The following is a 15,483-nucleotide window of genomic DNA, read 5'->3' as shown; positions in this document are numbered from 1 at the left end:
AAGCGAGGGAGTTTCTAAGATATCGTAGAAGTAAAATTGATAAGACTTGGCAACTGATTGGATTTGGAGGTTGAAGAAGGGGAAAGTAAGGATGACTTGGTGCTTTCAATCCAGGAGAATTTTGGTTCCATTAACAAATATACAGAAGTTAGGAGGAGGGATAGGTTTGGGGGGGATAGGCATGATCTTTTCTTATACTGTTTGGGATTTGTAGAATTTGAAGTATTGGCAAGATAACCAGGTAGAAATATCCTACAGATCATTGGAAATAGAAAACCAGAGGTATAGATGGGGACAGATAAATAGATTTGGGAATTATCTTCAGAGAAGTGATAATTGAAGCCATAGGTGTCAATAAAGTTGCCAAGGACTAGAGTAAAGAGGGAAAGAAGATGACCAAGAACAGAATCATAGGGGATGCCTGCATATAGGAGAACATGAAGAAGGAGAGCAACCAGTCAAGTAGTATCTGTCCTTAGCTAGACCTCTAGTGCTTTGTAAATATTTTCTTATTTGTTCCTTACAATAACTCTTAGAGGTATGTTTTATTATTATTTTACACATAAGGAAACTGAGTCTGAAAGAGCTTAAATGACTTGTTTAAAGTTATTCAACTAAAAAGTGTCTGAGGCAGGATTTGAACTCAAATCTTTCTGATTTTTAAGTCCTTCATCCTATTCATGATGCCACCTAGCTATCTTAATGACCATTTAATGCTGTCCCATTTTTTCCAAGAAGAAATGAAGGCCCAGAGAGGTTGAATTGCCCACATAGCTAAGTTCTTGTGGAGTCTGAACTCGACTTCTGGTCTCATATTCCATCTATTCCACCATCATGGCGACCTTCAGAGAAATGTGTATGGCACCTTTCCCTCAGAGCCTGCAAGCCAGATAGCTATAGCCTGTCCCTATCCTTAATGCTACAGTTGTCCATACTTCTTATTGTGATCTTTCCTAGGAATATGAACTGCACACATGTCCACACACACACACACAGATACACACTCACACACATACAGACACCTCTGCCCAATTAGGACAGATGTAGTAGAATTTTAAGGTATGTGTTCTAGCATGTTGAATCACTGGAATAATGCAATCATCCCAAGGTGAAAAGTTGCCAAGTTTCATGCCCATGTAGAATACAAGACACATTATCATGCTGCAAAGTAGCACTGAAGCATTTCCCTCAGTGACCCATTAAACAGATGACAAAAAACCAAAACAACAGTAAGGGACTGTAGTTGAGGGAAAAGGTGTGCATGTTACTGGATTTTTTACCTTTTTTTTTTTTAAGGGAAAAAAGGGAGTAAAAATAATAAAAAAAAACTGGAGTATATGGTGGGGAAAAAAGGAGTCAAAAAGACACTTTGGTTGGGTGTAGAGGTAAGAGCACTGGATTTTGGGCTAGAAGAGCTTGTTTAGAATGATCCTCTGTTTTTCTTTGGGCCACAGTTTCCCCATGAGTGAAATAGGAGTGATCTCTAAAGATACCTTCCAATTCTGAATCCTATGACCCCACTCTCATGTCTTGATGAAGCATATTAGTAATGATATTTGCTAATCTTTCTAAGATGAGGGTGTAGGATTAAGTCCTGAAAAGACTGGTTTATCCTGCTCTAGATTCTCCGTTAGGTGGTCAGGATTTCCACCCAGCTCCCCCCACAGCCCCTTTGGGCATTCTTTAGCAGCTGTACCCCCACCAAGGCTCTGCCACACGAAGGCTGGGAAGTTCCTTTAGAAACAGAGGGGAGGGAGGCATACTGGCCTATCTCCCCCATTCTTAACACATTTCTGCCCTCTCCTGAGACTCCTGGATTCCCTAATTCTACCTGAACCACCTTGAACCTTGTTGTCCTGCATTGCAGGGGCTCTGAACCATCAAGAAGGCTTTCCATTCTCTTTGGAGCCAGATGCCCTTGCCAGGTTTTGAGCTCTAATTAATGGATGGGTTCCCCTAGAGGACCAGGCATTTTGCTTCCGCCCCTTAGGTACAAGCAAATTGCAGATATTTCCATCTTAGCAAGTAAGAAAAATACCTGGTTTTGCTACTTCTGCGGTAAACAATGTACCACTAGCTTTCTCCTTACTCTTCTTGACCCTCTGCTCTGTATACATATTTATATATTATTCATAGTGGATTAAAAATGAATGTGCTCTTTACCACTGTTCTACTGCACAGTGACAATACAAATTAACTTATTGTGTACTTACTTTTCACATGGCAGGGATAGGAAATTTTGATGGCCTCAAATGCTAAATGATAGAAAAAGGGAAACAGTGCAGGATGAAATCTCTTTGGCCGCTTTGGAAGTTGTCACCAGAATGAGCATTATTAAACAGAGGAGGTAGCCAACTCTTTTGTAGGGGACAAAGGGAGGTACTCCCAAACTTGTCATGGTGCCTCTAACTCCATGACGTTTCAGTTGTCTAGATACCATGCCTCCCACTAAAATGCAAGCAGTAAAATGTGAAAAGGGCAGGGTGACTATCATAGATATGTGGTAAAACGGTTTGAGAGTCGGGGGACTTAGGTTCAAGTCTCACCTCTGATCTTTATTGGCTGTGATCCTTGACAAGATATGCAGCCTTCCAGTCGATAGCCCCTTCCTCCTCTTTCTCCCATCCCCCTGGAAAAAATCTGTCTGCAGATGTGGAAAATTAATAAGCTAAAGCTCTGTACTGGTGGAAGTAGCCCACTGAGATTTCCTCACACCAATGAAACCATAGGTCCAATTTCTAATCCCCAACCCCTCTTAAGAAAAAAAAAGAGGAGAGAGAATTCTGAATGGGATGATACCTTAAACTTATGCGAGCTAACATCCAATCAAGGATTCATTTAGTGAGAGGCTTTTATTATACACTGTGGTAGGGGTACAAAGGCATAAAAGCAAGACAATACCTGCCCTCAAGGAGCTTATTATACTTACTTGTGATTATTTCATCAAGGGAAAAGTTCAGCAGGTCTGAGGAATCAAAGCATAGCCTGTCATATAGTATTGTTGTTGTTTGCTCATATCCTACTCTTTTGGATCCTATTTGGGATTTTCTTGGCAAAGATACTAGCATGACTTGCCATTTCCTTCTCTGGCTTATTTTTACAGATGAAGAGACTGAAGCCAACAGGGCTAAGTAACTTGCCCAGGGTCCTACAGCTAGTAAGTGTCTGAGGTGAGATTTGAACTCATGAAGATGAATCTTCCCAAATCCTGGTCCAGAGTGCCACCTAGTTCGTGCATAGTAAACATTATGCTTGTTGACTGTCTATAAGAGGCAGTGTACCAGTGTCATAAGAGCTGTAGATTTTGAGTTAAAGGATATAAGTTTGAATCCTGGCTACATTTCCTATTAACCAATGGTGTGACCTTGGATAAGTCACTTAAATTCTCTGGGCCTTGGCTTTCTCACTTGTGGGCAGGGGAAGGATTGGGCAAGTGAATTCTAAGGCATCTTCTAACCCCCACCTTTGATAGTCTATGGTCCTTTTCAATTCTAGAACCTATATAGTACAGAAGAAGAAGGCCTTCCAGGCAGAATTAAAATATCAAGAAAATTTATCTTTGGTGTATTTCCTGCCCCAAAGTGGAATTTTGAACTTTCCCAAATGGATAGACTTTGAGAAGATGTTGATTTGAAATACCCTGTCATCTGAAAGTAGAAGATTATATAATTTTGTTTTATTTCAACCAGTACAAATGTCTTTTTGTCAAACTTTCTTTCATGCCTTTTAGTCTTTTTGACAACTATTTAGAAGTAGTTTTTCATTAGTAACTTTATTACTTCTAGATACTTAAAAAAAAAAAAACCCAAACCAAACCATTAATTAGTTCAATTCCCAGTTGGAGGATCTGAGCTTTGCCAGATGGGGTCTGCCTTCTAGAAAGCCTTTTACTCCATTATACTGGGAAGGTCTTATGGGAAAGTGCCAAAGAAGTGAAGGCCTACACCAACATACATTGTTTTGTTCTTCTGAAGATGTTGATGGCAAATTGACGTTTGAAGATGTTGCTTCTCTCTAGCCAATGATATCAGAATCAGATATCAGAAAGAGACTGACAAAGATTTCAGCAGATTCTCTTGGGCTTCATCTGTCCCTCTGAGGTCAACATACCATCATTGCATAGAGGAAAACTCTCTAGCTCCCAGGCATCTATATGTTGGTTGGAAAATGAGTTTAGAATGCAGGAGCATTGCTTACTCCTTTCAAAGTATAGTTTAATATGGTTTCTCAGTCAACACTAAGCACACTTATGTAGCATCATATGGTGGTTAAAAGAGCATTGGGTGGTGAGTTAATTAATTTATCCACAAATATTTATTAAAACACCTACTCTGTGCCAGTCACTCTGCCAAGTGCAAGGGATAAAGTATAAAGAATAAAATGAGCTCTGTTCTCAAAGAATTTACATTTAAATGGAGGAGTCTTTATATATATATATATATGCACATACAAAATAAAGAGAAACAAATAATAAATATAAATAAATAATTAAAATATAAGGGGAATTAAAAAAAAAACAAGAAACAGAGTTTATATTTGATCCTGGGGGTAATAGGGAGCCACTGGAATCAAATAGGGGACTAATCTGATCATTTCTGTGCTTTAAAGAAAATATTGACTTGTTTTGTTTTGGTGTCACAAAAAGTTTTACATTTGACTCCTGCTGTGTAAGAGATCTCTTTTAATAAAATAAAACAGATAAGCAAAACTAATAATACAGCGACCTCATCTGAAAATGCATGCAATCTTTCACATTTGTAGTACACTGATTTTTCTATTTTTTTAAATGAAGAGAGATCGGTTTTCTCTCCTTTCCAATGTGTACCAACCCTCCTAAGAAAAGAAAAACAAATTTATTGTAACAAATATGCATAGTCAAACAAAACAAATTCCCTCAATGACTATATACAGAAACATGTCTCATGAAATAATACTAGAAATGCTGGCTATAGCAATAAGACAAGAAAAAGAAATTTAGGGAATAACCAGGGGTAAAGAAGAAGCAAAATCATCACTTTTCTGAATGAGATGATTGTGTACTTAAAGAACCCCAAAGAGTCAACTAAAATTAATTGAAACAATGATAACTTTAGTAAAATTATATGTACAATAGAAAATAAATACACATAAATCCTCAGCATTTCTATATAATTCTTGTAAAACTGAACAAGAAGAGCTAGAAAGGGACATCCATTTAAAATCATGATAGAATATATAAAATACTTGGGAGTCTAACTTCCATGGTTACATACAAGGACTACATAGATACAACTATAAACAACTACTTATAGGAATAAAACCAGACCTAAACAATTGAAAAATATTAATTGCTCATGGGTGGGTTGAGCCAATATTTCTAAAATTATATTACCACCCAGATTAATTTGTACGTTCAATGCTATATCAAACTACCTGGTCTATTCTTTTTTTTTATTTGAAATTTTTATTTTCATTCAAAATACATTTCCATATTGGTCATTGTTGTCAAAACACACTCATACATAATCAAAATCCCCAAATAAAACCATAAATACACTGATGTGAAAGATAATTCCAACAGTTCTTTCTCTGGAGATGGATAGCATTCTCCATCATTGTCTTTTAGAATTATTCCAGAACTTTGCACAGTTGAGAGTAGTCTACCTGCTCTATTCTTAAAGAATATTTTTTTTTTAAAGAAAGTCTTACAATGGCTTGAAGTAGTGAGGTTTTTGAAGTAGGGAGACCATATAAGAGGCTGTTGCAATGATCTAGGTGAGAGATGACTAAGGATTAAATTAAAGTGGAGGCTGAATTAATAGAGATATTTAGCCATTGATTTGATATGTAAGGTGAGGGAGAACAAATGAAGAGATAACAAAGATAACAGCAAAGTAAACCAGGAAGGCTGGAAGATTTAACAGAAATAAGAAAACTAATGAAAGTGATGGGTTTGGGAGAGGAAGATAATGAGTTCTACTTTGTACATATTAGGTTTGAGATGTCTCCACATCAAATAAGCAACTAGTAATTAAGGATGGAAGCTTGGGGAACCACCAGATCTGGGAGTCAATGGAATGGAGATAATTGAACCAATAGGAAGTGATCAAGTCACCAAGAAAGGAGAGAGTCTAGGAGGCAAGACAGTATTGGGGAATACCTACAGTTAGGGGACATAATTTGGATGCTGAGCCAGCAAAGAAGACTGAGAAAGAGTAATTAGATAGGCAGGAGAAGCAGGAAAGAACCGTGTCACAAAAGGTCAGAGGAGGAGAAATTATTGAGGAGGTGAAGGAGATTCATAGTGTCAAATACGTCAGATAGATCCCACAAGTTAGGACTGAGAAAAAAATCACCATATTTGGCAAGATCACCAGTAATTTAGGAAAGAGTTGTTTTAGTTGAGTGATGAGATTGGAAGCAAAACAGCTCAGGATAGAGATGAGTGAGAGAAGAGAAGAAAACAAAAGAGAACAGAAGGGGAAAGGAATTTGTATGTGGATTCTAGTTCTGACCCTGCTATCAATCAGTTTTGTGATTCTGAGAAAGTAACTTGAACCCTCTGAGCCCTACATGTCTCATCTGTAAAATGGGGATAATTGCAACTCACTACATAAAGTTTCTTGAAGCCATATGAGTGAATGCTTGTAAAATGCCTTCCAGACCTTAAAGAACCACATAAATATTTATTATGATTACATTTATTATGGTTTTTGTTATCTCATTTACCCTCACTTAAATGAGATAGATTGGGAAGGATGAGAGTTACCTCTTTAAGACTATAAGTTTGAGAAAAATTACTGATGTGCATGGGAAGAAGTTTCTCACTAGGAACTTCTTAGAATGATGAAATCATAGATCTGATTTTTTGAAAAAACTGATGTCATATAAGTCAGTACATTTATCTAAATCTTAGTTTTCTTGTCTGGATAGTACCTTCCTAACACGTTGGTGATTCTGTTGTGGAAATAAAAATAAGATAAATATTTTTAAAAATTAATTAAATCAAGTCAATGTTTTTTAAAAATATTTTTAAGCCATTTTAGCTATTTGAAAACAGGAGGCACTGTGGACTTATTTGGGTATAGACTACTGTTTTCTGATCCCTAATATAGAACATTGAACTGGATTTAAAACCCTGGATTTTAATCCTGTTTCTGTAGTGCATGACCCTGCCTAAATCACTTCCCTAATCTGGGCCCAAGTTTCTTCATTTTTTAAAAACTCTTACCTTCTGTCTTGGAATCAATACTGTGTATTGGTTCCAAGGCAGAAGAGGGTTAAGGGCTAGGCAGAGGGGGTTAAGTGACTTGCCCAGGGTCACACAGTTGGGAGGTATCTGAGGCCAGATTTGAACCCAGGACCTCCCATCTCTAGGCCTGGTTCTCTATCTACTGAGCTACCTAGCTTCCCCCTTTCTTCATTTTTCAAATGATCAGAATGGAGTTCCAGATCTCTAAGGTCCCATCTAGTTCTAAGATTCTAGCTTATGTGAGAACTTACTATGTCACTGTGATGTGACATGAAAATAGGGTATTATTATTTTATAATAAGCTCTATATCAGTATAAGGCTTTATTGAACCAGCAGAAACACAATATATTATAAATATATTCCAATATGTGCCAAACATTTATATACATTTATTTTTATAAATTACAGATAGGTCTAGATATGTACATATGGATTGGTACATAATCCGGGTCACATTTTTGTGGGCCTCAGTTATCCAACCCATTTCTACCTTAGGCACTATCTAAATGAATCTATGTGCATAATAAGTCTTTATTTTCATAGTTGTATTTTTTGAATTATATACATTTTCATGGTATTTTGTATATAGTAAATGAATCACAATTATATATGCTAATGATGAACAGGAAGAAATTCAACGAATTACATCCTTGAACAACTCTAAAAATTCAGTATGACCATTAAAGTTTCTTTCCCATGGAATATGTCACTGGATTACCATATTGGAATGGTATGCAATGAAAATGGGCCACCGTGGTAGAGCGGGAAAGGCCCTGGACACAGAAGTGGGTTTCAAACCCAGCTCTCCTGCTTCTCATGCTGTGATTCTTACTGGCTTACATGACCGTAAGCAAGTCAGTCTATCTGAAGGAGCCTCATTTTTATTCTCTGTATAGTTGGGGATTGAAATGAAATACTGCATCCAGAGAGAGGCATATTCTCAGGCCTATTCTGGTGAGAGATGTCCCTTCCCCCATTCTTCTCTCTCCTCCCCCTTACCCATGTAAAATGATGAAAATTGGGGCCATAACTGCTAGAGACAAGGTATGTTTAATCAGTTTCTGAAAATATGGGTTCAGGTAGCTTCCTCTTTTAAGAATTTTTTTTCTTAACTGGGCACTAATTTCATTTATTTCTATACTGCCAGGGGGACATAAGTTTTGTTAGCAACCCTATCAATTTGGGTGCTCTTTTGCCACTTGCTTCACCTTAGTTATGGCACTTGGGACAATAGTACTTGCCATACCTATTTCACTGAATGTTGTTAGGAAATAATTTTGTAAACTCAAAAAAGTGTTCTTTAAATGTGTTGTTGTAATTGCTATTAGATCCTGAGATGTTAGTGGGAACAGGAGGGGAAGCCACCCCCTTGATCTATCAATAGCTGGGAATTGTGTTATCTTATCTATTCCTTCTCTGCTAAAAACTACAAAAGATTAAAAACAGATGTTTTGTAGTATCTTAGTTATTCAAGAACAAGCACTTGGATTTGGCTTGTATTTTGAAAACCAGAATTAGAAAAATGAAATTTCAAATTTCTCCATCCCAAAATTCTCAATCTACCTTTCCAACTGGGAAAATAAATTATTCTAGTAAGAATTTCTTTTTTTTGTTGTTAAACTCTTACTTTCCATCTTGGAGTCAATACTGGGTATTGGTTCCAAAGTAGAAAAGTAGTAAGGACTAGGCAATGGAGGTCAAGTGACTTGCCTGGGTCACACAGATAATAAATATCAGATGCTGGATTTGAATTCAAGTCTTTTTAAACCCTTACCTTCCATCTTGGAGTCAATACTGTGTATTGGTTCTAAGGCAGAGGAGTGGTCAGGGCAGGGCAATGGGGGTTAAGTGACGTGCCCAGGGTCACACAGCTGGGAAGTGTCTGAGGCCAGATTTGAACCTACGACTTCCCTTCTCTAGGCCTGGCTCTCAATCCACTGAGCCACCCAGCTGCCCCATAGTAAGAATTTCTTACTGTCTACGTGGTGTCTGGGAAATAGGACTGACTTGGCAGCACCAGAACCTGAGTTGGAATCACAATTAGACCTAATTACTCAGTCTTTCTGTGCCTCTGTTTCTTTATCTGTAAAATGAAGCATCGGCTTGTGTAGCCTCTGAGTCCCTTCCAGTTCTAACTCTATAATACTTTGTTCTTCCAATATTAGGGAGGTTAAAAACAAAACAAAACAAAGGAAGGTCTAAGCTCTTGAGGATCTTCTCTTCTGATTGTGGAGACAAAACCTAGCCTCTTGGAGTCAGTGATGACCTGGGCAGTTGGCAATATACTATTAGCATAGGAGAGCACATGAGGAATATATGTACTATATGTGCATCTATACACACCATAGATTATATATGGCACAGGAATATATCACCTACCTAGAATAGAAGTGTGGGAAGACTGCAGAGAAGATTGGGGAAGGCTGAAAAAGGAATCCCTCCTATTTCTCCATCCCTTTAAATCTTTGAAGAGATGTGATTGAGAGCTAGAAAAAACCTGGTAGTCATCAGGAAGCCAAAGCCCGATGAAGTTCAAACTCTTGCCCAAAGTCACTAGTGGTTGAGCCAGGATTTTGCCAGCATTTCCTCACAGATCGCCCTGAAAAGTAGGTAGTACAAAAAGGACTCCTTGATCACAGATGAGGCCACGGAGTCTCAGACAGGCGAAGGTGACCTGCTCAGAGCTGGCACGAGAATGATGGTCTCAAAGTGCAGAGACCCCTCCCACCAGACAGAGCTGCCAGTCTTTCTGGTGGAAAAGGAGTTGCACCTAGGTACTGAGGAAGAGAGAGCATGCCAGTAACTAGGCAGCAGACGGAGGCAGCGGCAGTCTGAACAATGAGGTGCAGAGATTCGTAAAAGCAAAGAGGAAAACAAAACAAAACAAAAACCCCAGAAATCAGAAATACAGGCACTATCCTAATACATATATATATATATAAAGACTGTTTTTTCTCCTTTAAGGAACTTAAAGAATCGTATGAGATTTCTTGGGTGCTTTTGGAAAAGTCCCATTTGCTTTGCCTTAGTTGATGGTACCTGAGGCAATAATACTTGCCATGGTTATTTCACAGCATGTTGTTAGAAAATAATTTTGCAGGAGGCATCAGCGGATTGAGAGTCAGGCCTAGAGATTGGAGGTCCTGGGTTCAAATCTGGCCTCAGACACTTCCCAGCTGTGTGACTCTGGGCAAGTCACTTAACTCCCATTGCCTAACCCTTACTGCTCTTCTGCCTTGGAACCAATACAAAGTATTAATTCTAAGACAGAAGGTAAGGATTTTAAAAGCAAATAAATAAATAAATAAATAAATGTAAAAGAAAATCTTTTTTTTTTTTGCAAACTTGAAATAATTTATTTCATGTTATATAAATTTGTTGTGTTGCTTGGCATCGTTAGGATTGTTACTAGATACTGAAATGGGTACAGGAGGGGAAATCCTCTCCGCCTTGATTTCTTAAAGGCTGAGAATGGTGGGAAGAAATCTTTGTGTATAGAAAAGTAGACAGTTTTCCAAATGCTTGAAGTCCTGCTTGTGCAGACCTTGGGGGGGGGGGTTGGCCAAGTGGGGGAGGGGGGTCCTTTGTTAAGACACCTTGTTCCATTAGGGAACTGATCAAGTTCCCCCTTTTCTTGGCAGCTGGTTCTGAATTTTTGTATATTAAGGTTTTCATACATAAGTTTACAAAGTAATAAAGCAGAGACGATTATTTACATTAAAGGGTGCCTTTAAAGAGCATTACTTCACTAGGAGTCCCCCTGGGTACGTTCGCAGTTGTTTGCAGAGAGGCTGGGGGTTAGGGGGCCAGGGATCAGAGAAAATAAATGAAGGCATTAGGAGCTCCTGAGTGGCAAATTAAAAGCAATTCGGGAGAGACAACATGGCTCCGACTTGATCATATAAGTTGCTGGGAAAACATGGTTTAATTTCACAAAAGAAAGATGCTTTGCCCACAGCTTTTCTGGAGAATAGCTAGCTCTCATGGAAAGCCAAAGGGATCATGGTTTGCTTTCTCTTAGGAACGTCCAGCCTGGGAACACTGAAAGTGCTCTCCAGGCATGGACATGTGCATGTGTGTTGGGATGGAGAAGGGTGGGGTGGAGGGGCAACGTTACTGTCTGGGCCCACTTAATTTTCTTCCTGAATATTTCTGAGCAAATTAAACCCAGCTAAGCGTATTTGACCTCTGATGCTGCTAGTTGGAGAGACAAAAGCCCATAAACTTCCAGAAACAGTGCATCAACTTCCCAGCATTGAAGGAAATGTGATTGCTCCAATATAACTTCCCAAACCAGATGCTATACTAGTTTTTCAATATGGCAAAAATGTGCATATGTGTCTGGTGCGTCTGAACAAAGAAATGAGACTATGGGGATCAGAGCTCTTTCTTCACTCATCCATCTTCTATTCAAAATGGGTTTATTGCAAGTCTTTGAATATTAGACCTCAGAAACGAAATCTAACTTGTGTAGGCACTTCTAGAAAATGCACACAAGCCTAGGTCGCCGGACCCCCGATCCCTTCCCATCTGTCCTCACTCATTTCCCCCAGAAATATGTTGATATGTATGTATAGACATGCAGACACGCACCCCCCCCTTAATATGTGAAACTCTGAGTTGGAGGGATATTTTCTACTCCATTCAAAGGTCAGAGACGCCCCCTCCCTTCTGCCTGCCCCCCTCCACTCCCTCCACCCTTGGTTAGCACAGAGTCTATGCATGGTCGTGTCTACATCTTTCTCCAATAAAAAGTTAATGAACAAATATAAAGGAGGCCCAGTTATTAAACTGTTTGGCCTGAGCTGGACTCCCATACTGAGTGATTGATGATCATTTTATAGAAGGGTCAGGTGATATCTAGCTTTCTCTTCTCCCCAAGCAAATGGATTAAATTCGCTGCCTTGGAAGCTCTCCTTTCAAATTATTGTCTGTGTGACTCATATCTATTTCTTTTTTGTTTCTCCTTCTTTTGCTGTAGCTTTCATGAGTACTTGTTCCTAAACAGGATTTTAAAAAATAATCAATTCGTTAAATGTGCTTGGGAGAAAGCCTCACAACCCCTGACCCTACTAACTGGACTTTTGTCTATCCTCAGGTCACAGGCCTTTCCAGTGCAGATATTGCCCGTACAGTGCCTCTCAGAAGGGAAACCTGAAGACCCATGTTCTTTGTGTCCATCGCATGCCTTTTGACAACAGCCAGTATCCCGATCGCAGGTTCAAGCGCTCCAGAGTTGACTCCGAGGCTTCTGGGAATTTAGAGGAACCTGCAGCTGTCAGACCCGGGAGCTCAGCAGAGCTAACGGAGGTGGGCAGCAAGGCCCAAGAGTAACAGCTGAACAAGTCTATCTGTATATTGCAATATTATTTTACACACTCTTTAGATAGGCACTTGGTAAGAGAGTTTGCTAACTGCATTCTGGAAAAAAAATAAATAAATAAGAGAGTTGTATACAGTCCCCCCAAATCCCCAACCCAGTAGTGTACAGGATGTTTAAAACATTTAAAATATATCTATATCTATATATCTATATATTAAAAAAATTCTCCCCAGCCCTTGAAAATGGCTACTAAACTGTTACCTGGCAACAAATGCTTCCAAACAACGCAGGTGGGATAATAAAGTGATTTCAAAAAGATGACGACGAGGTCGTTAGTTCTCTAAAAAGCAGGGGGCACTTCAAACTCTAAAGTGGTCTTTGTCCAAAAATAACGCTCTTAACCGAAAAATGATACCATCTCCATGATTTAGTGTTGCCTCCAAAGATTGAGAGGCTGCGTTTTCATTGTTGAAAACACCTTTATAATATGATACTGGCGGCTGTCATTGGCCCAGCATAGCAATGAGATGGCTTGGTACGCTAGCTACCATGGTGCCAGTCAGACTGGGGCTGTCACTGCAGAGAAAATCAATGGGAGTGGTGTTGTAACTGCACTGGAGGAGAAATCTTAGCCGGCCCCTAACGAGGGTCAGAACTGACCGATATTGGAAAAGATTGAGATATTACATTTTCATTTTTTAAAAATACACAGTCAAGTGAATCAATGGTCAGGAAGGATGTGCAGACACATGTCCATTGCAGATTTGATGAGTGATTGCTTTTTTCAGCTCAAATGGCAGTATTGAGGGAAATGCTTTTATTCTGGGTCCTTTTTCTTTTTCTTTTTCTTTTTCTTTTTTTTGGATGAAGAAATAGGTGGCCACTAAAATAAAAATCTAGGGGTATAGGATATATCATTTTTGTTTAGCCAAACTAGTCAGCCTCATCTGTAGAAGGTACTGGTAAGAAACTGAATTTTATGTTCAAATAAAGGGTTTAAAAATTCTTTCTTTTAATTTCAATTTTTTTTTACTTGAATGAAGGATTTTCTAGTCCTGGTTAAGTTTTTCATCTGTTAGTTTTTATAACTGTGACAGACACAGGGCAGGACTATCTTCTAGAACGGGCTCTTCTGAAGCAGCTTGAGCTAAAATATGAACCCCAACATCCTGTGCTTTGTCTCTAATGAGAAAGTGTTTGAGTGATAATTTTTGTTGTAATTTTTAAAAAATGAAATAAATGTGTTCTTTTCCCTCCCTTTTTTGGCCAATGATGCTAGGTTTTCTACTATTTAGATCCTCCACATTAAGTTCTTCCTTCACCACAGAAGGAGCTTTTGAGGGATGCTATCAAGATGCTTAACCCCAAACCATGCAAGAGACTAGTGAAAGGCTTAGTCTTAAATCTGCTTGAATGGCTTAAAATTTCAGCCTTTTAAAGTATTTTCTTTTTCAGACACAGGTGCTGTGGATTGCGATGGTAGAGAAGTATTAACTAAGTCTAAAACAAAATCAACCAGAACCTAAAAAATAAAAATAAATAAAAAGTCAATATTTCCTTGCAGGCTGGGAGCACAGAATAAAACCCCAGGGCCTTAAAATTTCAGCTCTGCCTAAAGCAGTTTACAAAAATACTAAACTGCAATCAATGTAAATAAAATTCTTAATGCTATCCTGAGACTGGAAAAAAATCTCAGGCTAATAAGGAATACGGTTTGCATATGCTGTCGAAAGGGTGTCATCCAACTGAAGTTTCAGTTTAAATGAGTTCGCTGTGCAACTTGGACCCATCTGGCATAGAGCAGGCTGCTTTCTTGTTTTTCTAGTATAGTTCTCACTGCCTTACTTAAATCGAGTTGATAAACTTAATGCAACTGTTTCTATGATCCTAGAGAAGGGATTGAAATGTTATTGAAAACTTTCTGACTGTAGTAAGCTTTAGAATTTTAACTGCACTACCGTGTTTGGTGACTGTGTCAGTCGCTTGCTTTCTGTGTGTTTGCGCCCGCCTTCAGTATCTTAGCAAAAAGAAAAAAAAGAAAAAAAAGAAAAGAAAAAGAAAAAAAGAGAAAATAGAAAATAGAAAAAAAAGAAAGAAATAAAGAACAAAAAAGGAACAAAAAAAGAAAAAAAAAGAAAAAAATTAAGAAAAAAAAGAAAGCCACATTCCATCTCCTATACCAAGGAGATCCTTCAGTATTCTTTGTGTCTTCTGAGCAGTTTCAGATGCGACAGGCAATAATTCTGTTTGTGACATTGGGAACCTCTCCCCTTCTTTGTGACGTGTGTGTTGACTCCATTTGGTCCAGTGCTACTGTCCCTTTTCCCCCCTCTGACATGGGCCTTTTTTCCAGAACATTTGTAACTTGTAAAACACACAAGTGACAGCGACAGTGATGCATTGTCAGTTTCTGAATATCATCAGCTTCTCATATCTAAACATGTCAAGTTTTTTCTCTGTAACTTCTGTAGTCTGTGGTACTGGTCATAATACTGTCTACATTCCTACACAAAGAAAAATTAAAAAAAAAATTCTCTCTTGGAGGAAATCTGAGATCAATAGAGTAGAGGATTGTGTTGCTATGCTTGTAACAAGTAGAAAACTTTGTATTTAAAGTTTATTCTTGGTCATTATTTATTATTATAATACATCAGTTGACAGAACTTTATTCTGGTATAGAAAGTATTAAAAGTTGTTTTTTTCAGCAATGACTGTTTTCTTTCTCCTGTTAGAATAAAATGTCTCTGAAGCAGTAAAGTCTTATCCAGTGTTTTACGCAATAAAACCTCTACCTCTGGAAAAAAACAAAAACAAAAACAAAAAACCCACTTTTCCTATTTGTGTCTCTTTATTAGAAACAGTTAAATCCATTTCTGAACCTTTGTTAGATTACCTTGATGTTGATGCTGGTCAATATAGCACCAAGTG

General features: G+C 38.3%; 1 protein-coding gene across 10 annotated transcripts in view; it reads left to right on the top strand.

The window, feature by feature from the left end:
- ZNF536 (zinc finger protein 536) overlaps positions 1 to 13,804 on the top strand; it is a 622,265-nt gene extending 608,461 nt beyond the window's left edge. For all 10 annotated transcript variants that reach the window (XM_056812231.1, XM_007474794.3, XM_007474796.3 and 7 more), the window contains one exon: positions 12,331 to 13,804. In XM_056812231.1, coding sequence (XP_056668209.1) covers positions 12,331 to 12,566 — 236 coding nt within the window. In that variant the 3' untranslated portion in view covers positions 12,567 to 13,804. The remainder of the gene's footprint in view (positions 1 to 12,330) is intronic.
- The last annotated feature ends 1,679 nt before the right edge of the window (positions 13,805 to 15,483 follow it).

Source organism: Monodelphis domestica, chromosome 1 (assembly GCF_027887165.1).
Source record: "Monodelphis domestica isolate mMonDom1 chromosome 1, mMonDom1.pri, whole genome shotgun sequence".
NCBI lineage: Eukaryota > Metazoa > Chordata > Mammalia > Didelphimorphia > Didelphidae > Monodelphis > Monodelphis domestica.
The sequence above is the reverse complement of the archived record's forward strand: the minus strand, read 5'-3'. Positions and strand labels throughout refer to the sequence as shown.